At 45.5% G+C, this 26,204-nt stretch overlaps 1 protein-coding gene across 2 annotated transcripts in view; it reads right to left on the minus strand.

Moving 5' to 3' along the window:
* MAPKAP1 (MAPK associated protein 1) overlaps positions 1-26,204 on the minus strand; it is a 176,781-nt gene that overhangs the window by 14,207 nt on the left and 136,370 nt on the right. For both annotated transcript variants that reach the window (XM_040442681.1, XM_040442680.1), the window contains exons 9-10: positions 23,478-23,618; positions 13,288-13,425 (exon numbers count right to left, since the gene is read on the minus strand). In XM_040442681.1, the coding sequence (XP_040298615.1) occupies positions 13,288-13,425; positions 23,478-23,618 (279 nt within the window). The remainder of the gene's footprint in view (positions 1-13,287; positions 13,426-23,477; positions 23,619-26,204) is intronic.

Consider the following 26,204-nt stretch of genomic DNA (forward strand, 5'->3'; position numbering starts at 1 on the left):
TTCTGTTTGATGCAACATGAAAGGATTCCGTTTGCAAAAGGGCACCTCTTCTATTTACACGACAGCAATGTGCGAGAGACATCTCCGTGTTTAGAGCATGGGAGATGCTGGAAATGGGTCTGATGGCAGGTACCTCGTGTCACGTCAGTGACAGGGACATGCCGGGAAATCTAGTGACCTTTTACATGCAGCTAATTAAAAAGAAATTACAGAGTGCTCTCCGTTCACTGGTGAGACACCAGAACAGCGCCTTTTACACATGAATGGCTCGACTCCTTCTAAAGGAGGTTTTCCCCTTATCGGTTTAACTCTGCCGCTGCCGGAACACAAGAGCGTCCACTGCTGTCCCTCATCCTCCAAGGCATAAGCAAGTGAGAGATAATAGAAAGGTACGACGACAATGCCGAGAGATGTGATAAGCAGGAGGGCGCCGGAGACAAAGAAAGCAAATTTACAGATGGAGATACAGAGGGTTGTAAAAGCGCGGCATCTGAGTGACGAGGAGAATGAAAGGTGCTCTTGAGAGGAAGTGTTAATGTGAATATAAAGAAGGATAGGTCATAGACTACACAACAAAAAGGCTATTCATCAGCCAACAGAGGGCGAGCCAGTAGGGCGTCTTCACTTGTGAAAGGGTGTCCATCTTCTCGTGCTCATGACATTTTCCAGGGTCTTGAAACTGCCCAAAAAAGTCTAAAATCAACTCAAAGGTAAAATATATGTTATTCTGAGCTTAGTATTACGGTAATATTCCACTTGCTGCTTAGAGGAGAGCTGTGATCTGTGACTACATCTTAGCTGCACTGCTTACGTGGAGTCTAAGGTAGTCTGAGAAACCCCCCCCCTCCATCATCATGGGTTCAGGCTGTTGCTTGCGTCCCTTCGGCTGCAGCTCATACTCCTTACATTGGCTGCTGTGTATAAGCACAAGCTCACCGGGAAGTTAGTGTGTGGAGAGCTGATTTCAGTACAGCAAAAAAAGGAGTTTTAAAGGGGTTCTCCGGGATTCACATATTGATCAATATCAGATCGGCAGGAGTCTGACCCCCGACACTCCTGCAGATTAGCTGGTTGAGGAAACCATGGCGCTCACCGGAGCTACAGTGAGCGCCGCAGCTTGCTGAGCACAGCGCCAACCATTTGGCCGTGGTCCCATTCACTTAAATGAGACTAAGCTGCGCCTAGGACATGTAGCCACTGAATGTGATATCACATGGCCTAGGAAGAGGCTGAAGTGCTCACGGAGCGGCCTCTTTGTACCGCTGGGGGGTCCCAGGAGTCACACCCCTGCCTCATATCTCATATTGATGACCTATTCTGGAGGAGAGACCATCAATATGTAAATCTCAGAAAATCCCTTTAATGTCCTACACAGAGGAAGATAATTTGCCCCATAATGAGCACCGATCGACAATACAACAATTATAGTAGGGGTGGAAAGAATGAGTGTTCTATCAAGGATCATGATGCTACGTGAAGAACAATGACAAGAGAGACCAGTTATGAGCTCACAAGTCTTGGGAAGATGGGAGTCGTTTGCAATGATAGAAGATACAATTCATATTCTGCAAAATATATGGAGACCTCTTAAAATATATCATGCTTGTATAAAGTTCTGCAGTCTTTCTTAGGTCACACTTAGGCTATATTCACACAGAGTTTTTTAATGGTGTGTATTCCGAACAGAAATTTGTGCGATATGAGCCTCCCATGCACATGAATGGGGTTTCTACAAACCTGTGCAGATGACTGCTATTCAAAATACATGTCAGATTAAGGCAACTTTCACACCTGCGTTTAGGTGCGGATCCGTCTTGTATCTGCACAGACGGATCCGCACCGATAATGCAAACGCTTGTATCCATTCAGAACGGATCCGTTTGCATTACCATGAACAAAAAAATAATGCAAACGGGTCCGTTTTGACTTACACTGAAAGTCAATAGGAGGCGGATCCGTTTTCAATTGCACCATACTGTGTCAGTGAAAACGGATCCGTCCCCATTGACTTACATTGTAAGTCAGGATGGATCCGTTTGGCTCCGCATCGTCAGGCAGACATCTGCCTCCAGAGTGGAATGGAGACTGAACGGAGGCAAACTGATGCATTCTGAGTGGATCCTTATCCATTCAGAATGCGTTGGGGCTAAACTGATCAGTTTTGGGCCGCTTGTGAGAGCCCTGAAACGGATATCGCAAGCGGACCCAGAAACGCCAGTGTGAAAGTAGCCTTAAACATACCCTAATAGCATTCTGGGAAATCAATAGAATGGTGCAGCTTGGAGGACATGCTGTGGTCCCTTCACCGTTTGCACTTGCTCAGTGGTGCAGGGTAATGTGGCTCCCCATATGTATATCTGGAGTATAGAACATCATTATTTTAACTATATATATATATCAATGCATAAAATGCTGCTCTCCGGTGTCATATTCATCCTTTTTCTCTTTTTCACTCACCACATTGCAAGCTCTAGTCTCTTCACTTTCTGTGGGCGGGCGTCAGCTTGCCCCATGTGACCATCAAGCACCTGCATCTCCCAGGAGAGCACTGCAGTCTGATCGCATTTGGGCTGATGCGCATGGCCCCTGCTGTTTTGCAGTCCGCTGCATCTCCCCGTCGCGTGGATCAAAACATCTGGCGACGGGGACGAGCCTCCCTAGCATCACCTGCAATTCTAGGGAGGCTCGTCCGCGTTGCGGCCTGCTATTGGCTGCCCCCCCCACCCCCTTGTCGCTGGATGTTTTGATTCGCGCGATGGGGAGAAGTAGCGGCCCTATATGAGGGGCACGGGCGTTCAAGGGGTCATTATAGGAGTTGGATAACCCCCTTTAACCTCTTCTCCTGTCTTCCTCCCCTGCATAGAAAATAGTCCCCGACACATAGGCCCAGCAATCCCACAAACAGATAGCGCTATGGTATGTAATTGCCTCCACCCCAAATATCCTCCACTGTCTAGAGAGATATAGCTATATACTTCTATGAATTTAGTAGTAGGGATGAACGAATGATTGAATGAATGAACAAATGAAATTTGTTTGGGCCACTTCACTAGGGGATTACTACGTCGGCACTGAGAGGAGGAAGGGGGCCGAGAAGCTACTCAGCATGTTAGTCTACCACTTATGGAATAAGGAAGTGGACCAGTATTTCAGTGACAAGATAAACAGCAGGGGGCGCTACCGGAGAAGAAAATGTGATGGACATAACAACCTAACAATACTTTTATTGCATGTATATTGCAATGATACTTCATTTGAAATGCTGTATGCACTGCATAGAGATACCCTTTGAAGTGAATAGGGGAGGCTACAGGTCACTGGACAGCGGGTGGCAGGGCTGGAGAACCCAGAGATTAGACTCCTCCTGGTCTCCATAACATGCCATCATTTTATCAAAGGGGAATACCCCTTTAACTTTTCCGTTACCAGCACAATGGCAGCGATGGTGTAAACTACCACCAAAATGCACTTCCTATCTACTCTGAGTATTAGGACTGGAGGAAAGGAGTGGGTGACTGATTTTGAATACAGCCAAAGGACTCTTTCACACGGTCAGTATTTTTGCATCAGTATTTGCAAGCCTAAACCAGGAGAGGGTCCAAAACACAGAAGAGGCGTAAATATTTCTATTATGCCTTTCCCCTTTTGGTTTTGGCTTACAAATACTGATGCAAAATACTGATCAACTTTGCCTCTAGCTAAAGGAAACATTTTGGTCCTGGGCTTTGATGATTTGGATCTCTGGTGGCTTTGATTTCACAACTTGGCCTCCTTGCCTTGGATACCGTAACGCATTCAGTCATCATTTATTTGGACATTCTCCAAACACGCACGGTTAATCTAACACCGCCATCACATTGTCACCAAGGTGGCCACCCCCCAATGTATTAACTGCTTGAACAGTCGCATCCTCTAAACTGATTAGCAAATACGGGGTTAATAACGCCGACGGTACGAAGACAAAACAGCGCAACTGCTCGCCTGCTTTCAATCTGCTGCTTCATTATTGCTCCTGTGGTTTTGTCAGAGAAGCTATTTTCTGTCCATGTATGATACACATCTGTGTTTCCATCCATCGCCTTGGCCTCGCTGCGCGTTGAAATGTGCACATTTGAGTGTGTCCGTGTGCAACGACTGGCGCGGAGACACTTCTGTGGCAAGAGACATCAATCAACCTGTCAACTCCAGTGACAGCTACCGACAGAAGGCCCAGGTTAGAGGTTAAAGAATGGAAGAAGAAATGAAAGGGTCCCTATTGAAAGCCCCCACCTCCCTAGCGCAGACAGGGGCAGGAGCCCCAGAATCCACCATCTTCATCAATCTTCTTGCTACCTCCCTCTGATCATGCATGCGGAAATGCAGAGTAGTAACCGGATGGGATCGCCTTCACTCACCTCCTGTGCACTGCACAAAGCTAGAAGACACTTTAGTCCCATTTCTTTCCCCGAATTAAGAAAGAGGGGCTTAAAAAAAACCAAAAAAAAACTGTGAGGTCGAGCAGACTTTGTTGTGACAATTGCCCTCATCTACCCGAATAAAATAAGTCAATGGGATGTCTATACTATATTTCACCTCTATTTGGTTTCAAGGGGTTTCCTGGGAGTAAAATATTGAGATCATCAATATTGGATCCGTGGGGTCCAATTCCCGACACCCCCGCCAGTCAGCTGTTTAAAGACCCCAACCACAGCGCCAACACTGGATAGTGGCCGTGCTTAGTATTGCAGCCCAGGCCGATTCACATGAATGAGACCGAGCTGCACAAAGGCCATGTGACCCTTGAATATAATGTCACCAAACAGCCGATCAGCGGGGGTACCGGTTGTCACCCCCCCACTGATCAGGTATTGATGACCTAGGCAACAGCCAATAACGGCGGCCATTACAAACCTCAGGGGTCACCCAACTTTCCATAAACCCTGGAGGCATATAAATCTGGATTTTTAGATGCCGTCATCTCTGCTGAGGACAGTGATGGACTGCAGAGGTCACATATAAATGATGTACGGCAGAAAGTAAGCAGAGATCGGTGGGGACCACCTGAGCAGCGGGGCTGGAGTAGTGGACGTTAGTTTTTTCCTACATCACTCAATCGTCTACATTATTGTAAACCCTATAAACCTGCCCCCCTTCTCCAATTTACAATATGCCTTTGTAAGCATCACAGTCCTGTCTGCGTAGGCCTGTCTCAGACAAGGGAATGCTGTAGTGCATAGAATTTAAAGAGCACCGGTCAACAGGATCAACCCTAATAACCAGGCATAGTGTCAAGTAGAGTTGATCCTGCTGAGTAAAATAATAACCGGGTGCTGCTTTCCTAAGAAAAAAAGGCTTTTACTCTTTATGCAAATTAGGGCTTTAGTGCACTAAGGGCAGGATCTAGCCCCTCGGTGCACTGCAGCTCCTCATTTTCATAAAAAGTCCTTTTTTTCTGAGGAATGCCCCAACCGGTTTTCACAAGACAGGTATCATTTTAATTAACAGGATGGACACTACCAGGCATGGTTTAATATTTAATAGGGTTGATCCTGCTAACAGGTGCTCTGTAAGGCCTCAAGCACACAACTCTGTCCGTTTTGCAGCCTGCAAACCACAGATGTGCAAAATAAGGATGCAGTCCGTGTGCCGTCTGCATTTTCTTTGCGGAGTCATTGGATTTAATGGGTCAGCATTTTGCAGACATATTCTATCTTTTTACGCAATGGACTTTCCGCATCGGCATGTCTGTTCTGCAAAAATACGGAACATGTCCTATACTTGTCTGCAAAATGTAGAATGTGGACCCAGTGATATCAATTGGTCTGCACAAAAAGGCACACGGACCGCATCTGTGGTTTGCGGACTTGCAAAACGGATAGGGTCATGTGCATGAGACTCAGAAAGGCAAGAATGTATTTTCAAAAATACGAGATCATTATCTATGGGGATCCATGGAAGAGCTTTTAAACTGATATACCCAGACAAATAAGTGCTAATTTCAGCTCAATAATTACTGTATTTTTTCGCCCTATAATATACTCCCCCCTCCCCCCCCCCCCAAAGTGGAGGGAAAATGTCAGCACGTCTTATGGGGCGAATACTAATGAGCGCTTCCATTATGGAAGCGCTCATTAGCAGTGATGGCCAGCGAACACATGCGGGCTGCAATCTTTAGAAAGGTTAGACTCACCCGTCCGGCAATGCACAGGTAAGCATGCATGTTGGTACTTGCATCCCTGGATCCGATGAAAGCTGTCACGGCACCGGACGGGGTTAAAAGCAGAGTGTGCCTGGCGTGCAAGCTGTACCTACGTTCCCTGGATTTTGTGTGGCTATCATGGCCCATAACAGGTAGGTACTAGTGTTAGGGACCACTCATAGAGGCGACCTTGACGTGGTGAGTGGCTTATTACGCTTTGGCCAAAATGTACACCAATGCCTCATTCAACATCCAGCATGGAGGCAGGGCAGAGTGCTGGTTGCAGAGTGCTATTGCATTTGTGTTTTTGCTTCTGTATGTGTATTTCGCCAGGGTTGTTCTGACTGAATAACCCCACAAGCCCTTACCTGTGCCTGTGCCGCGAGCCGGTCTGAAATCAAATGCGGTCACCGGGAGCAGGCAGTTCCAAGAACAGCACGATGAAGGCCCCCGACGGCTGTTCTCGGAACTGCCTGCTCCCGGTGACCACATTTGATTTCAGACCGGCTCGCGGCACAGGTAAGGGCTTACCTGTGCATTGCCGGACGGGTGAGTCTAACCTTACTAAAGATGGCAGCCCGCATGTATTCGCTGAAGAAAACTGCGAACTGACCATCACTGCTCATTAGTACAGGAGGACCGGGAAGCGGTGAATGCAGTGCTTCCCGGGCTCTGTACTCACCACTTCCTGGTCTTCTCCTGCAGGCTCCTCACACTGCTGCGCACCGCGTGAGGATATCGGAGGGCTTTGTGACCTCACGCTGTGTTATGTTGGGTCACAGCACAGCGCGGCAGGAAGACGGTTGGGGTGTGCTTGGTCTGAGGTCTGATTGGGGGGGGGGCATTCACATTAGGGTCTGATCTGAGATATAAATGGGGTCTCATTAACATTGAGGGTCTAATCTGAGGTCTGATTGGGGGTCTTATTAACATTGTGGTGTGAGCTAAGGTTGGATTTGGGGTCCTATTAACATTGGGGGTCTGTGCTAAGGTCTGATTGGGATTCTGATTAACATTGAGGGTTTGATTAGGGCGCTATGCTCAGATCTGATTAACATTGAGGGTTTGATTAGGGCTCTATGCTCAGATCTGATTAACATTTTGGGGGTCTGATCTGAGGTGTAATGAAAAAAATGTTTTTTTTTTCTTACTTTCCTCCTTTAAAACCTAGGTACATCTTATGGGCAGGTGCGTCTTAGTCTTGTTTCACACTCCCGTTTTGGCTTTCCGTTTGTGAGATCCGTTCAGGGCTCTCACCAGCGCTCCAAAACGGATCAGTTTGCATTCTAATGCATTCTGAATGGAAAAGGATCTGCTCAGAATGCATCAGTTCAGTCTCCATTCTGCTTTGGAGACGGACACAAAAACGCTGCTTGCCAAACGGATCCGTTTTCACTGACACGATCTGGCACAATAGAAAAACGGATCCGTCCTCCATTGACTTTCAATGGTGTTCAAGAAGGACCCGTCTTGGCAATGTTAAAGATAATACAAATGGATCCGTTCAGAACGGATGCAGACGGTTGTATTATCTGAACGGATCCGTCCATGACGGTTCCGCACACAACGCAAGTGTGAAAGTAGCCTTTTAGGGTGAAAAATACAGTAATTACATTTATACCTATATCCTAATATTCGGCCATATCGCTGCTTCTGCCTGCTAAGGCTCCTCCATCCGCTCTGCTTTTCCCTCCATCTTTACCTGTCTGCGGCTGGGTGACAGTATAAATAGATTTAGGCCAAGATAAAAGCTTTGTCTGATCTGCCACAGAATATATATGGCTCACTTTCAGTCGGGTTTGAAGCCGCATTATATATCTGCATGGTGACGTAACTGAAAGGTCTCGGTCGCCGGGCTGTTAGATAAAACCTTTAACGCTAGGCCATCTTTTTGGGAAATAAAGTCATTATGTAGCACTTTCAATTCCACTCTATTTCCAAGGCAGATAGCCCTGCCTGTCAGCTTCACAGAGGGAATCACTGAAAATGCTGATTGATTTACTCAGGAGAGAGAAACTCGTAGGGCACATAATAGCGCGAGTTTAGAAGGCTAATGTTTCAACACCAGTCATTCCCGGGGTCGGTAGACTGATACAATCACATTATCGCCATATACTCTCAATGACTCCTATCCTCATACGTCTCTCTGGACTACGACGAGATACGCGTGCTTCGATATCGAGGATGAGTAAATGCAGAGAAAAATAAAATAAAAATAAGAATATACAGCATGCATACCCTCCTATAGTACACATATCTAAATGCTGGGTCCCTACTAAATTGCATGGGTTTGCAAAGTAATACGACCAATTATTTCAAGGTTATGGCAAAATTATATGGTTCAGACACATAACAGGATGGCGATGTATGTCTGCAAGCGCAGATGACCTTGGGAGGGAAGGTGGCCGCCATAAGATCAGGATAGGAAAAAATAAAAAATAAAAAGAGTCCGATCACGGAACCGAGCAGCCATCTCTTAGCGGGCTGACATCTTCATTCTGACAGCCATACACTTGACCCTGCTCTGCCTGCTGTGCATAAGTACAATTTATAATATCTTCCGGCACTAGATAGGCTGAGCTTGTGTTACCAGAGATAAAACACAGAAAAGAGGATGCATTGCACAAGTCTCAGCTCTTATCTGCTCCCGATCCTCTATTGCTCCCTCATAATTCATTCAAGCAGGACCCCAGGAATCATTTTTTTTTATGTAAGCCATGCAAGGAGACATATATCACAGACTGATAAGAATCGCGCTCAAAAACTTGTGGAGACAGTGTCCCCCTCCTCAGCGGGAAGAAAGAGGGAGAGACCAAGAAAGGAACAAAGCAAGTAAGAGCAGGGAGGCATAATAACCCCAAAAGCATTTTTGTCACTATTCAAGACCCATGTCTTATTAAACTGGATCTATTGTTCTTATTTTACTGCATAAATCAGTGGTAAATGTGAATTTATGAAACTGTGTAGTATACCTCAGCAGGGGAAGGTGGCACCTTACCCGCCTCATGTTTAGAAGCCTCTTCAGGCCTCATAAACACTATCTTGAGTACAGTAGTAAAATAAAAGACAGGGAAGAGGTGGATGCAGCTGCAGATTCTCTCTATCGTTCTTATATTTTCTGCATAAATCGGTAGTACGTGTGAATTTAAGAAACTATGTAGTATACCTCAGCAGGGGAAGGTGGCACCTTACTCGCTTCATGTTTAGAAGCCTCTTCAGGCCTCATAAATACTATCTTGAGTAAAGTAGTAAAGACAAGACAGGGAGGAGGGAGACACAGCTGCAGAGTCTCGCTCGATTGTTCTTATATTTTCTGCATAAATCAGTAGTACATGTGAATTTAAGAAACTATGTAGTATACCTTAGCAGGGCAAGGTGGCACCTTACTCGCCTCATGTTTAGAAGCCTCTTCAGGCCTCATAAATACTATCTTGAGTAAAGTAGTAAAGACAAGACAGGGAGGAGGGAGACGCAGCTGCAGATTCTCTCTATCGTTCTAATTTTTTCTGCATAAATCAGTAGTAAGTTTGAACTTAAGAAACCATGTAGTATACCTTAGCAGGGGAAGGTGGCACCTTACTCGCCTCATGTTCAAAAGCCTCCTCACACCTCATAAACACTACATTGAGTAAAGTAGTAAAGAGAAGACAGGGAGGAGGGAGATGCAGCTGCAAATACTCTCTCTCTCTCTACTGTTCTTATTTTTGTATGCATAAATCAGTAGTACGTGTGAATGTATGAAACTGTGTAGTATATATTAATAGGGGAAGGTGGCAACTTACTCTGCTCATGTTCAGAAGCCTCCTCAGGCCTCATAAACACTATCTTGAGTACAGTAGTAAAGTGAAGACAGGGAGGAGGTGGATGCAGCTGCAGAGTCTCTCTCTATTGTTCTTATATTTTCTTATAAATCTGTATTACGTGTGAATTTAAGAAACTATGTAGTATACCTTACCAGAGAAAGGTGGCACCTTACTCGCCTCATGTTCAGAAGCCTCCTCAGACCTCATAAACACTAGCTTGAGTAAAGTAGTAAAGAGATGACAGGGAGGAGGTAGATGCAGCTGCAGATTCTCTCTTTCTTTGTGACTGGGAGACTGGAGCAGAAATGGGGAGACATTTGTTTGGCTGAGACTAGGACTACACGCTGACTTTGGCCACATGACAAGTCGTGCTACAGATCGCAGGATTGAACTGCTACATCACAACACAATGAAAGTTAATGGGGCTGCATTGGGATTTGCTGAAACTTCGACCACCACAAATGCACATTCACTTTCACCATGTTGCAACGTAGCATCAGGACACTGCAATATTTGGCCGTGCACCGTGTTGCATGACCAAAATCGCTCTGTAGCCTAAGGGTCCATTCACATGTTTCGAATTGGACATAGATCTCTGAACAGATTATTCGTGACATCCGTGTAAAATCAGCAGACAATCTGACTGCAATGAAAATAACCTGTATGGCAGGATAATTATTCTTAGAGAATCCTCAATGATAAGATGGCCCTGGGTTTCTGTCGTGGAGCCTCTAGCAAATACATGTCAGATCGGCAAACTTGACACGTGTGGATATACCAAAGGGCTCGTTCACACGGCAGATTTTTTTATGCTGGAATCCGAAGAAGAAGACCCCCAAAATTCTGCCTGGGTTTTACATTGTGCATGATGCAGATCCGCCTGTCGAGTTGGCCTGTGTTCAGTGAGAATAATCTGTATGCAGACACCGGCAGTGGTTTCTGACCATTTTCTGCACAGAAAAACATCCACCACTTGTACAAATGCCAACACTGACTCCCATCGGAAACAATGGGATGCAGAATTGTCATGGTTTACAAACAAATTTTGGGGTGGAATATGCGCTTGCGAAAAATGAAATGTGAACAGGCCCTTAGAGTGTTGAATGTTAGCCTCATAGCCAAGCCTAATCGCCTCTGTACACTTCGGATTGAGATTATTAATCCCAGGTTATTCAAAGGCACCTGTCAGCAGATTTGTACCTATAAAAGTGTCTGACCTGTTCCATGTGCGCTTGGCATCTGAAGACATCAGTGTTGGTCCCATGTACATATGTGCTCACATTGCTGAGAAAAATGAAGTTTTAATATATGCAAATAAGCCTCTAGGAGCAACGGGGGCGTTGCCGTTACACCTAGAGGCTCTGCTTTCTCTGCAATTGTCACATCCTCTCCACAGGGCCAGGCAGCGAATAATGCATCAAACCAGATCCTGTCAATCAAAGTGCAGAGGGCGCAGCAGTTGCAGAGAGAGCAGAGCCTCTAGGAGTAATGGTAACGCCCCCGTTGCTCCTAGAGGCTCATTTGCATATAATAAAACATAATTTTTCTCAGCAATGCGGGCACATATGAACATGGGACCAACACAGGTGCCTTCAGCTGCCAAGTGCACATGTAACAAGTCAGCCAGTTTCAAAGGTGCAAAACTGCTGACAGATGCCCTTTAAAGAGTAACTAAACCATTCTAAATAGCCCAAAAATGATTTTTGTAATGTACTTTATTAATCAATTATGCTGTTTTCCTACTCAAAAAAGTCATGGACTTTACCGTCTTAAAATCATCTTTATCGTACAGAGCTGACATGTCAGTGCTGTACTGGTGGACGGATTTTACTGGCTGCTGCAGTGAATGGTGCATAGACTGAAGCACAGATCACTGCTCCTGCCTGTGCTCCTCTCAAGCTTGGCTTAATTCTGGCACAGCACATCGGTGCCCTGTACCGATGTGCTATGCCAGGATTTGGCTGAGCGAAGTGGGATCCCGTCTGAGCCCGCTCCACTCAGTTCAAGGCTCTCTATAGCACATCGGTACAGGAGTAGCAATGTGCTATAAAGAGCCTTGAAATGAGCAGAGCGGGCACAGACAGGAGCCCTCTCGACTCAGCTAAAACCTGGCATAGCATATCAGCACAGGGCACCGATGTGCTGTGCCAGAGTTAAGCCAAGCTTGAGGGGAGCACAGACAGGAGCCCTCTCGGCTCAGCTAAATCCTGGCATAGCACATCAGCACAGGGCACCGATGTGCTGCGCCAGAATTAAGCCAAGCTTGAGGGGAGCACAGACAGGAGCAGTGATCTGTGCACCATTCACTGCGGCAGCAAGTTAAAACTGTACACCAGTCCAGCGTTGACATTTCAGCCCTGTACAAGAAACACGGGGGGTCATTTATTATTAGATATACGCCAATTTTTGGCATGCATCCGTTTTAGATTCAGTTGCAAATGGGATTTGCGGCCGAATTTGCAACTTTCCCCGTTCGCGCCAAGTCTAAAAAAGGGTGCTGCATGGACGGGGAAGGTGGCAGACCGGCCAGCCCGTCTCATTTAAAATTTTCTACGCCTGTTTTAGCAAGTGAGCTGGCGTACATTTAGGCCGCCGGGGGATGCACATAAGCTATGTAGAGGCCGGCGCCTCTACATAACTTTGGCGCATCATGCGCAAGGGTTATTAAGGCCGGCGTCTGAAACGCAGGTCTTAATAAATTACCCCAATAATTTTAAGAGGAGGTAAAATCCAGGACTTTAGCCGCTTTCAGACGAGCGAAAGTTACACTTCGGACTCGCAGCATGAGTATAAGACTCGCAGCGTGAGTATCAAACAGCTCCCGTCCTGACCTCCCAGCACTGCTGGGGTCGCATAACATTATAATGATTTAGGATGCTATATAACCCTTACAGTTCTGGAATGTATTGGATAACACTGACATAATGCTGTCACCGTCATCTAACACATTCTAGACCTCTAAGGGTTACGTGGCATCATAAATCATTATCATGCTATGCGACCCCGGCAGTGCTGGGAGGTCAGGACGGGAGCTGTCTTATACTCACGCTGCGAGTCTGAGAGCAGCCTTTGTGTCCTTTTTTAAGTAGGAAAACAGCATAATTCATTTATAAAGTACATTACAAAAATCTTTTTTGGGCTATTTAGAACAGAACAGTTTAAAAGAAAAATTTAAAAAGGTTTAGTTACACTTTAAGGAGGTTTCTGGCATCTATAATGCAACATTTTCCAAAAGACTTTGCCAGTTCTCCGTGTTGATGTTTTTCTGTATTCTTCTATGGTGACCACCTGATATCAGCCACTTACTTGGACTTTTCTCTTCCGCGAGGTCGCATGCACACAGCAAGTCTGAGTCAATAGAAATTGGCTTCTGCTTAATCCAAAATTTTGTGCTAGTCTTCTGATTTGTCACTGGGTCAATCTCGACCTTCTCACCGGAGATCCCTGCAGAGAAAAGAGTAAATGCATTTCATTTAATCCCACACCGGAGGGAAGTGATCGGAAGCTGTGAGCTGACCAGACTTGGAAGGTCACACAGAGACTGAAATCTTACTGCTGGACGACTTCACATATAAACCTCGCACCATTTTCTATCTATCTAATCACGTCAAACGTCCTTAAAGGTTACTAAAATGCAGAAAGTCCACCGTGGATATTTTTAGGGGTTGTAACAGTTCTAAATCCCCTACTACCTTTTAAGACGATCTGTCCCCTCTCCTGACATGTCTGTTTAGTAACGACTTGCATTCCCCATGTGATGACGGTTCTATCTATTCTTATGACTCCATGTTGTGCCAGTTGCGGGCCGGTCCCTTCAGAGTTTGACACTGGCAGCACTGATTGGATAATGTCACACTGTGCAGGGACAACGCCCCCAACTGGTAACACCCATCTGGACCTTCTTTGCAAACCATTAGCCATACATTCATATCTTCTAGCAGGAATAATGAAGGAACGGCACATCAGAGAGCCAGAAGAATAGATGCTCCAGAATGGTTATTACAACGGGGTTGCAAGTAGTTACTAAAACGGGTGAGCACCCTGCAAATGAGCAGTGTGTAATGTGATGGAAAGGAGACAATATGGACAATCACAATACATTAGTGAGTGCCTTGTATTAAAGGGATTCTGCAGTTCTTTTTAACTGATGATTAGTGTTGAGCGAACTTGTGTTTTAAGTTCGGCGTCTAAAGTTCGGGTTATCGAATAATCGCGTTGTGGATTCCGCTACCACGGACCATAACGGAATTTAGAATCCATAACGCGATTCTGCGATAACCCGAACTTTAGACGGCGAACTTAAAACACAAGTTCGCTCAACACTACTGATTATCTATCCTCTGGATAAATCATCAGCATCTGATCGGCGGGGGTCCGACACCCAGGACCCCCGCCGATCAGCTGTTTGAGAAGGCAGCGGCCCTCCAGGAGTGCCGTAGCCTTCTCCCGTTTCCCCTCAGGCCCAGTGACGTTACGACCAGTATCACTGGCATGGGTGGGGCTGAGCTCCGTTCACTTGAATGGGGTTTAGCCCCGCCCAGGCCAGTGATACTAGTCGTGACGTCACTGGGCCTGAGTGTAACAGACGGAAGGCCGCAGAGCTGCTGCCTTCTCAAACAGCTGATCGGCTGGGTTCCCGGGTGTCGGACCCCCGCCGATCAGATTCTGATGATCTATCCAGAGGACAGATCATCAGATAAAAAGAACTGCAGAACTCCTTTAACTTTCTCTACATGATAAATGCCTTTTACTGATATAAGACAACCCCTTTAAACAAGACTGATAACAGAAAACAACAGCATTCAGTACACAAACTAAAGCCTGCATTACAGTTTTCCCTCCCGACAATCGCCTGCTAGCTGGCGGAGGAGACTGCGGCTATTACATGCAGTGATCTCCTCCACACTATGCCATCGCTTGTCCTCATACTGTCTAGTGGTTTGCCGGCATGCTTAAAAATCTGAATTGCTTGTTCATGGGGCTATTAGTGGCAGTATTAGGCTAGTCTCACACTAGCGGCAGCCTTCTCCGGCAGGCTGTTCCTACCGCTAGTGCACCGTGCCGCCGGAAGTCCGCTCCACTAAAATGGAGGCGGGCTGGAGGTCCGGCCGCAGCACGGCAAACATGCAGAGTGGCGGCCGGAATAAAACCGCTCGTTAGCGATTGTCGGACGAAATATTTCCCAGTGTAATACAGCTTTAAGAGTAAAGGCAATTAATTGAAAAGTGCTGAAATCCTATTACAAACTCCCCCTGATATTCCCTCCTGTATGCTGTAACATCATTGGTTCATCGCTCGAGCTCGAGACTTGCCGAGAGCCAGTAATGCGCGGTTGACCTCGCTGGCAGTGAAGTGGTTAAGACGTGTTCCTTTTGATGGTCTCAGTCAGGTTCCTCCACGGGTAAGAAATTACGGCAAGATACCAAATTCTTCCAGATGTACAGATGATGCCGGAGGTTTGAACCTAGAGTGATTTTTCGACAGTAGCTGAATATAAACCAGCAGTGACACCTAAAGTGGCCGCTGATTTATAGCCACAGTGAGTTTGGGCCTGCGTCCCCATGAATATTAGCACTACAAATCTGGGCCCATTTAGCAGAGAGAGCCTGGTACATACATCACCGGCTCCTGCTCCTAGCCAAGGTCACCCTCAGAGCCATCAATCTTTCCAGCGAGGGGCAAGTGGGCCAGGCATGGAGTTGTGCAGTGGGAGAACGCTGCCGCGCCAGTCCCTCTCATCTGCCTTTTTATCATGTAAAGAGCGTGCAGACCTCGATTATAGTTATCTGCCGGATGGTCCCTGCATCGTCCATTCATTACCGCCTGTATATACACGAGAAAAGGCGCACATATACCGTACTGGGTGCTGCAAAGGTGAAGATCGCTTTCCCTATGGCACAAAATGCACTATGAATGCATAATATACTCCCACATTAATTACTATGGAGAAGAAAGGAGCAAGGATGCATTACTTTATACATGCCAGGACTGGAATGTAAGGCAATGGGAACCAGGAGGACACACAGAGACCTATAGTCAAATAAATATGCATGAAAAGCACAGCGTTAGGATCTCTGCGTCCACACAGGTAACTCGGACATCTACCGATCACATAATCAATATCTCTAAATCGGCCACATCGTGACGATTAATACATCGGTATATCAAAGTATGCTCAGAGACAAAACTTCTAGATTTTATCGCTCTTCCGCCTTTCTTGTGGCGTGTGCACAGATGTGTGCCACGTTGCACTTAAAGGGGTATTCCCATCTTAGACAATGGGGGCATATTGCTAGGATATGCCCCCATTGTCTGATAGGTGCTGGTCCCACCGCTGGGACCCGCACCTATATCGAGAACGTAGCGGGGAGCGCTGTGGCTGGAGGACCCCAGATTTCCCGGGGTCCGTCCACCACCAAGCGCTAATCCCCGCCTCTCCCATAGAAGTGAAGGGGAGCGTGTCGCGCATGCGCGGCCCATGCTCCCATTCATTTCTATGGGGCAGACAGCAATAGCCGAGCCAGCGCTCTGCTATTTTCGGCGGCCCCATAGAAATGAATGGAGAGTAGCTGCGCATGCGCAGTGCGCTCTCCTTCACTTTCGGGGCTCCGTTCTCGATATAGGTGCGGGTCCCAGCGGTATAAAACAATGGGGGCATATCCTAGCGAGAAAACCCCTTTAAAGGGCATCTGTCAGCAGTTTTGTACCTATGACACTGGCTGACCTGTTACATGTGCACTTGGTAGCTGAAGGCGTCTGTGTTGGTCCCATCTTCATATGTGCCCGCATTACTGAGAACAATGATGTTTTAATATAAACAAATGAGCCTCTAGGACCGACGGGGGCGTTACCATTACTCCTAGAGGCTCTGTTCTCTCTGCAACTGCTGCGTCCTCTCCACTTTGACTGTCAGGACCAGGCAGTGTAAACGTGATCACACCTGGTCCTGTCAATCAAAGTGCAGAAGGCGCAGCAGTTGTGGAGAGAGATGAGCTTCTAGGTGTAACGGCAACACCCCCGTTGCTCTTAGAGGCTCATTTGCATATATTAAAACATCATATTTTTCAGCAATGTGGGCACGTATGAAGATTGGGCCAACACAGACGCCTTCAGCTGCCAAGCGCACATGTAACAGGTCGGCCAGTGTCATAGGGACAAATCTGCTGACAGATGCCCTTAAATTATATGCAGGCATATTGTAATATGAGCCAGATTTTAGTTCAGTTTGGGATGTCATCGCAACGCATAATGCCCAAAAAACTTATGGCAATGCAGCTGGCTGCACATCAAGCAGTTGTCTTGGCAAATGAAAGGCACCAATGGAGCAGGCACTTAACCATTCTAGTGAATGCGCATGTACTGTATACAAAATGGAATCACTAGGTGTGCCACCTCTATTACTAGGGTAAGGCATCCCATGAGAACTAGCAGCGCATGCACAGTGAATTCTAACCAAAAGCAAATGCCTAAAGGAAGTAATCAAAGGCTTGAATAGTGCAGAATTTTGGCAGAATCGGTGACGAAGGCACCTAATGAGACCTCTGTGGCAGATGTCTACCGATCCTAATATGGTTGTGCCTGGTATGGGACCTCACAGGATCTGAAATGCGTGGTGGAGGTCTGACTCTTTGGACCACGGCACTCACCCTCTTTAATCCAGGCACAGTTCTCACCTGTACGGGAGGATGTCCCTGGTACCACTGTACCTTGATAAACAATGAATGGCCTGGACCCTTCTGCATGAATTCAGAAAGAGCTTAACTGGAAGTTCTCTCTCCCGAGTCCCCCATACGGCATATATTGCTTTGCTGAACATGCACACTGTATGTCCTGAACGGGGAGACAGGAGAAAGCCGCTGGCAGCAGCTTTTCTCCCTTAGGACAAAAGGATCAGACATGTTGAAATCCAACTGCTCAATCCTCATCCCCCCCAGCATCTACCTCGGGAAGAGTCAGGAGGGTCCCCATACACATTACATGGTCAGCAGGTCCCTGATGAAATTGTCAGGTTTGGCCGACATTTATCTAATGTACACTGCGTGCAGAATTATTAGGCAAATGAGTATTTTGACCACATCATCCTCTTTATGCATGTTGTCTTACTCCAAGCTGTATAGGCTCGAAAGCCTACTACCAATTAAGCATATTAGGTGATGTGCATCTCTGTAATGAGAAGGGGTGTGGTCTAATGACATCAACACCCTATATTAGGTGTGCATAATTATTAGGCAACTTCCTTTCCTTTGGCAAAATGGGTCAAAAGAAGGACTTGACAGGCTCAGAAAAGTCAAAAATAGTGAGATATCTTGCAGAGGGATGCAGCACTCTTAAAATTGCAAAGCTTCTGAAGCGTGATCATCGAACAATCAAGTGTTTCATTCAAAATAGTCAACAGGGTCGCAAGAAGCGTGTGGAAAAACCAAGGCGCAAAATAACTGCCCATGAACTGAGAAAAGTCAAGCGTGCAGCTGCCAAGATGCCACTTGCCACCAGTTTGGCCATATTTCAGAGCTGCAACATCACTGGAGTGCCCAAAAGCACAAGGTGTGCAATACTCAGAGACATGGCCAAGGTAAGAAAGGCTGAAAGACGACCACCACTGAACAAGACACACAAGCTGAAACGTCAAGACTGGGCCAAGAAATATCTCAAGAATGATTTTTCTAAGGTTTTATGGACTGATGAAATGAGAGTGAGTCTTGATGGGCCAGATGGATGGGCCCGTGGCTGGATTGGTAAAGGGCAGAGAGCTCCAGTCCGACTCAGACGCCAGCAAGGTGGAGGTGGAGTACTGGTTTGGGCTGGTATCATCAAAGATGAGCTTGTGGGGCCTTTTCGGGTTGAGGATGGAGTCAAGCTCAACTCCCAGTCCTACTGCCAGTTTCTGGAAGACACCTTCTTCAAGCAGTGGTACAGGAAGAAGTCTGCATCCTTCAAGAAAAACATGATTTTCATGCAGGACAATGCTCCATCACACGCGTCCAAGTACTCCACAGCGTGGCTGGCAAGAAAGGGTATAAAAGAAGAAAATCTAATGACATGGCCTCCTTGTTCACCTGATCTGAACCCCATTGAGAACCTGTGGTCCATCATCAAATGTGAGATTTACAAGGAGGGAAAACAGTACACCTCTCTGAACAGTGTCTGGGAGGCTGTGGTTGCTGCTGCACGCAATGTTGATGGTGAACAGATCAAAACACTGACAGAATCCATGGATGGCAGGCTTTTGAGTGTCCTTGCAAAGAAAGGTGGCTATATTGGTCACTGATTTGTTTTTGTTTTGTTTTTGAATGTCAGAAATGTATATTTGTGAATGTTAAGATGTTATATTGGTTTCACTGGTAAAAATAAATAATTGAAATGGGTATATATTTGTTTTTTGTTAAGTTGCCTAATAATTATGCACAGTAATAGTCCCCTGCACACACAGATATCCCCCTAAAATAGCTAAAACTAAAAACAAACTAAAAACTACTTCCAAAAATATTCAGCTTTGATATTAATGAGTTTTTTGGGTTCATTGAGAACATGGTTGTTGTTCAATAATAAAATTAATCCTCAAAAATACAACTTGCCTAATAATTCTGCACTCCCTGTATATGGTCAGCTCATGTGCACAACCGCATTTTCAGTCTGCATCTGATGCACAAAAACCACAGATCGGACGCGGATCGAAAATGCATTTTAATGGGGCCACAAAGGATGCAGACAGCACACCGTGTGCTGTCCACATCCGTATGTCCGTTCAACGGGCCCCCAAAAAATAGAACATGTCCTATTCTTGTCCATTTTGCGGACATAGTGCGGGACCTGCGGAAGGGGAAAATTCAGGATGCACATGGCCAGAATCCGTGTTTTGCGGATCTACAATTTGCGGACCGCAACAACAGATACGGTCGTGTGCATGGGGCCTTAGACTAGTCAAGTAATTAACCTACTAAGGATTCATGCACACAACCATATTTTGTATCTGTGTCCGATCCACATTTTTTTGTGGATTGCACACGGACCTATAAGTTTTTTCGGGCCCCCCCCCCCCCCCAAAAAAAAAACTGACAGCACACGGACGTCATCTGTGCGCTGTTCGCATCCATGTGTGCTTTACGCAAATTATAGAACATGTCCTAGTATGTGTGTTTGTGGGTCTCAATAGGGACACGGCCGTGTGCATAAGGCCTTATTATGACAGGAAGCTGGACAAGATGAATCCTACTCTTCAGCGTCGGACTAGTTCAGGATGGTGTGACGGCGGGCAGCAGATTCTCTGGACTACTTGCCAGGCCACAGGTCCTCAGACCGTGAACCTTCTGCACTGCAGTCCGCGGGAGTCTCTTCCCTCTATATATTTTTCCCTTCACTCAACCTGTGCAGAAAGAGTGTGATCAATACCTCTGCTGGCTGGGAATCAATAGCTGTGGGGAAGTAGATTTCCCAGATATAATTGTCTGTGCTGTGTGACAGACGGCCTATAGCCGCGGATACCTGGAGATATTTACAGCCTGAAGACATGGTTTAGCGAGAAATAGGGTTTCTACAGGGTTACAAATAGTAATATTGTATCATGTAATCAGTACCATGAAAAGTACAGTGCAGATCGGGAGAGGGGAGTAGAACGCATTTCATCACTGTGTTTGTTTTGCTTTCATTTTTTTGGGTGGCGAATAGAAAACAGCAATTCTGGCTTTGTTTTTTATTCGTTTTTGTTCACGGTGTTCACTATACGGGATAAATTGCATAATAATTGTGTAGTGCGAGTCACTACAGAAGCAGCAATACCAAATATGTGGAGGGAATTTTATTCTTGCAATTTTTTTCCATGGAAAGGGTTTTTTTCTATGGAAAAAAGGCGCATTTGTTTTTAACCCGGAATTTTCTTTGTTGTTTAATAAAACTTTTTTTTTTTTAACCATTTAATATTGCCACAAGGGGAGTTTATTAATAGATCTTTTGATCAATTCTATAATTCTCTGGACTGCTTATGCACAGCAGAGAATTACACGGTCAGTACTATGCTGTGCCAGAGAGGCATGGCCTGCTAGGTTACACTGCAGGCAGAGCTGGGGCCTTAATTAAGCCCCAGATTTCCGTTCACAGACATTGGCACCCTACAATCTCATTTGTCGGTTGCTGATAGGAGACGGAGGGAGTCAGCTCCCTTTGTAACCGCTTAGATGCCGCGGTTGCTACTGATTGTGGCATCTAAGGGATTAAACAGTCCGGATCGGCACTTCTGGAGACCCGTGCAGCGCTTATTCTAGGCGGTCTATTTATTAAGTCCCTTAATAACCACCTTAGAAACCAGTTTCAGCAGTCATTAAGGGGTTACTATCAGAAGGTCAGTCTTGGATTTCTGCCAACGTTGCCCGATGGCTTCCATTGACTATGTATAATGTGGCCCATTAGGTTTCCATTAAATAGCGACGTACGCTGCCCTATTTTTTTCTGCCTTTTTGGAGGCACTCTTAAGCAGAGCCTCCAAAGCACGCGTGAACACACCCTTATAATTGGCCACTGAACTGAAGACAAATGCAAGACATTAGACTCTAATAACAATATATATACGATGAAATAAGAAAAATATAGCCATATGCTCCTGTCTGTGTAAAGGAAAATAAAGACGTATGTGCTGCTCATAACCTGGAGACAATAAATGGCAATTAATCCATATTTACATATAACAGGGGACAACTAACACAAATGAGCAAAACAGCTAAGCTAGCAACACGCCCTATAAAAAACCGACGACTACAGAAAAAGAGACTCTGATTACGGACAATTGCTGCGGTGCAAAATTATATGAGGCTCTGTTCACATTACATTAAAAGCCTATGTCAGAGATATACAAGAAGAGGATACATCAGGTATATTTATATATCTATATCTTCACTGGATGAAACAGCATCTGGTGTGTATTCCAGGAACGCTCCAAACCTAGCCTTTAGGGGTTATGCCATGATGTAAAAATTAAAATCAGACATCATATAGTACATGACAATACCTTTCTAACAAAGCTAGAACCAGCCCTGTACCTCACATGGATCCAGAGATCTTCCCATTCATTGCTCAAATTGCTCTGCTAGATCCGCCTGGCAGCTCAAGGGGCGTGCCCTTTCTGCTGCAGCTTTCTCCCTGTAACTGCCACCGCTTCTAACAGAGCAAACTAAGAACGTTCAACCAGCTCAGTGAGATGGATAAAAACATAAGGAAAAGAACAAACAGCAGGTGGCGCTATACAGATACATTTTATTGAACAGCTCACTGGCTATACTACTTTTTTAAAGACATGCAATTACAAAAGTGTTCAGATCCAGGTGCTGGTTTGAAAAAAAAAAATGCAGAATATATTTCCTGACACAACCCCTTTAAGTGATGTGAACATAGCTCTATAATACCATTACAAGTGTACCAGGTATTCACCCTACAGCAGGGTGGGCAACATGCGGCACTCCAGCCGTTGTGAAATTACAATTCCCAACATGCTACATTTATTTCTATGAGAGTTCTGAGAGGAGCAGAGCATGTAAGCATGCTGGGAGTTATACTTTCACAATAGCTGGAATGACGCAGTAAGTCTAGGGCAGGGATCAGCAACCTCTAGCACTCCAGCTGTTCTGAAACTACAACTCCCAGAATCCTCCTTTCACTTCTGTGGGAGTTACAAGAACAGCCGAGTAAGTTTGCATGCTGGGAGTTGTAGTTTCACAGCAGCTGGAGTGACGAAGGTTGCCGATCCCTGGTCTAGGGGGAGAGTGGCAGTTCTTAACTCAGCTCTGCTTCCATATGCCAAAATGAAGCATAGATGTCCACGCAATGTTTAGAACGTCACTTTAATTCACCAGACAGTAAAAAGTGTTTCGACCCCAGAACTAGGGTCTTCATCAGGTCCTCAGATAATCCTTATGTGCTTCCCCTGTTAGGTCAGATGTCCCTACTCCAGACTTCTCCTGCCTTCAGTGTCTAGGATAGGAAGTAGATGTCTGATTGACACCATTATCAGCCATATTAGCTCTCAGAAGCCCATCTCAGCGCAACATAGAGACATTGGGTTAAATAAGCATACCAAAAAAATGCCACCATGATCACGTGACCTCACCCTACCATGGGCATACGTAGATCCACAGCCCAGTGGTTGAGGAGGGACCAATAAGATGTAAGAACATTGTACCTTTTTGTGGGGAATAACAATATGGTGGCTTTTTGCTATAATAGGCGGTTTTGTTTTTAGATACGGTGCTATTCTACATACCTTTAATTATTGATACTTATGCTGCTGTTAAAATTTTCTTACCCTAGGGGCCCTATGAATTATAGTTACGCTCCTGACCCTATAATTCTCCTCACTTTGAGAACCAATAAATGAAGAGCCAATGACGAGTTGGTGGCAAAGCAAGGAAGTTTCCCGACAGCAAGTATCTTGAAAACTTGCTAACAGATCAAGTCATCCTCTAAGTTAACAGCGCTAAAAGGTCTGTACAGGTAAATAAATGGGGTCTTACCTAGTTGGACATCTGTGGTGAACCTCAGCCTGTGAATCATGCTGACCTTGAAGGACTTGTAGTGATGGCTGCTCAGCATATCCTGCACAGTGGCGATGTCAATCTGTGTTTCTTCCTCTGGCGGTTCTTCTCCTCTTGAACCTATTAGAAAACAAGGATTCATGAAGAAACTACAAGCAATGTGTGTGATCAGATCATTAGAAATGTTGGATAAAACTCTCAAACCTTGAGCCCCAATCCCCAAATAGACACCAAGAGAAGCTCAGGATCTACTACTGGGTCCTCATCTGACTATGAACTTCTTCTTATAGCACAAAATCGGCAGAGGAGAAAGGTTAACTGGAAACATCTTATTGACCACTGAGTGCACTGGTCAAGTGCTTTGGTTTGCGGTAGTTCTTCGGTTGGAAGCCATTTTCGCCATGGTCCAATTGGTGAAACTGTCCAATCTTAGAAATAACAGATAGGTGTGTATAGTCAAGATGTTCAGATTCTCTGCGACTGATCATCAGTTAACTTGGATAAGACATAACTGGTCCATCTAATGTTTAATGTCATAAGTCCGAGTAGTCGGGGACACCCTTTAGGCCATGTTTTACACAAAAGCGGGTAAGGCTGGACTAAGACTGCAATACTGCACTGGCAGTGAGATTTCATAGATCTTTCCAGTGGTGTACGGTTCTAGGGTCAGTAAAACATCTCCTGCGCTCAGACCTTCTGCTGCGCTGTACGGTGGCATTTCTAGCACAGCAGGAATCGGAACCCATAGGGGATCAATGGAGAGGCGGGGTGCATGCCCAACCTGACGTTCAAATAGAACAGGGATGTAAGGGATCCCCGTTTGCAGGATAAGTTGGGGTTGCATCTCTCGGGGCTCTATCGATTAATCCAGTAGATGGGGGATACCCTGTGGTTACCAGAATAGCCCTTTAATGATGCCTTCTGTATGCACAAATGATAACAGTAAAGTGATTCAAATAATATAGGTGCGGTATCAAACCCCTCTCCCTCTGGGGCACCCAATGTAACCAAGTCAAACACAGCATATGACCCCTAATAAGCAGTTTTGGAAGTACCTCCCACATGGAAGACTATGGGAAATAAATGACTGCCTTTCAGGCAAATGCCCCAGAACACCTGTATCTAATATTAAGAAAATGAAGTCAGGGCTCTCCGGGCCAGAAGGGGTTAATCCCCATTTCCTCCCCCTCCCAAATGATTTAGGCACTGGGGGATTTTAACAACTTTTTCCCATAAAGCTGCCACTGGCCCCATTATCGACCTCATATATCCTTCTTTACCAACACCCGTTTTTTTTCCTGAAGCTATTAGTTATAATGAAGGTAACCGTTCATTAAGCCAAAACGTCAATTACTTTGAGAATAACACTACAAAATGCCAGACATTCCCGGCCTTTTTTATGATATTTTGGACCGCAACCAATTTGGAAATGAAGGTTTCTGACGGATTTTGTTTAAATATAGCCCCCGCGATGCCAGCGTTGGGAGCCGGGAAATAATCAGTCAGATGCTTTTAAATAAAGTGCTGCATAAAATATGGCAGAAACATTGATTTAGCCTCTTTCGGAGACAGCGTGACACGCCGCTGGCTGCACTGGCTAATGCAGGACCTAAAAGCCACAATCTCTGGATTTCAGAGGCAGATTAATGAAGACGTCATTGTTTTCTTTAAATGGAAGTGCCGTGTGCTATGAGAGCAAATAAGCTCGCCTTTATGTATGGAACTAATATCATTTATTCAGAAAATGCTACTATGCCGCAATAACGCTGGACGGGAAAAGAGCCGGAAATGATTAAGTATTGAGGTAAAAGACAACAAATAATGCAAACGACAAAAATGTGCGGCGGCGTAATAACATGAAGATTTCGATCTGCTCAGGCTCCACAGGTCACAAGGAAAAGAGTAAGCGCGGCTACTAGTTCAACTGCCATCAGAAACAATGCCATCTGTCCTAGAATCAACCTAAGGGCTCATGCCCACGGCTGTTAATCGTCCGTTTTGTGCTTTGGGGACCGCATTGATCTATCCGTGATCCGTCCACACTGAAAAAAAAAAAGAACTTAGACCATGGCTGGTGCCCGTGTATTGCGGACCTGCTGTTTGCGGGCCACAATACGGACACGGCCGTTTGCATGAGCCCTAACACTACTGAATCCACTGACTACTGAGTCTGAACAGGGTAACTGTTGTTTCAGTTTGAAGAGTCTCTGAGTGTTGTTAAGAAGAGTCTGTCTTCAGTCTTCAGTTCTACTGAGCGTTGAAAATGCCTGTGTGTGTAACGCATCAAAAGCCAGAGAGATGGGCAGTGGTAGTTAGAGCACATGTACATAGTCAGGGACCGGGGTAGTGACAAAACGCAGGCTGGACGCCTCTGTATGTTAAACACAGGCATCTTCAGCGTTCCATAGAACTGAAGACTGAAGACAGACTCTTCTTAGCAATGCTCAGTTAGAGCTTTGCTAAGAAAACTTTTTATAATCTGTTTTCTAGAACAAAGAAACATCTTTCTCTAATAAAGTATATTACAAAAATGTTTAACATCCCTGTCCCCACACAATATTAAAAATAAACTGAAACAGTTACAGTTTAACACTGGTTAATTCTTAAAGGGGTTGAGATTAACACTAATCTATATGCCCTAGGAGGTGGGTTACCCACTTGTGACCCCGCTCAAGGAGCCAGAGACTGGCAGACCTGGCACATTAT

Source organism: Bufo bufo, chromosome 8 (genome assembly GCF_905171765.1).
Source record: "Bufo bufo chromosome 8, aBufBuf1.1, whole genome shotgun sequence".
Lineage (NCBI taxonomy): Eukaryota > Metazoa > Chordata > Amphibia > Anura > Bufonidae > Bufo > Bufo bufo.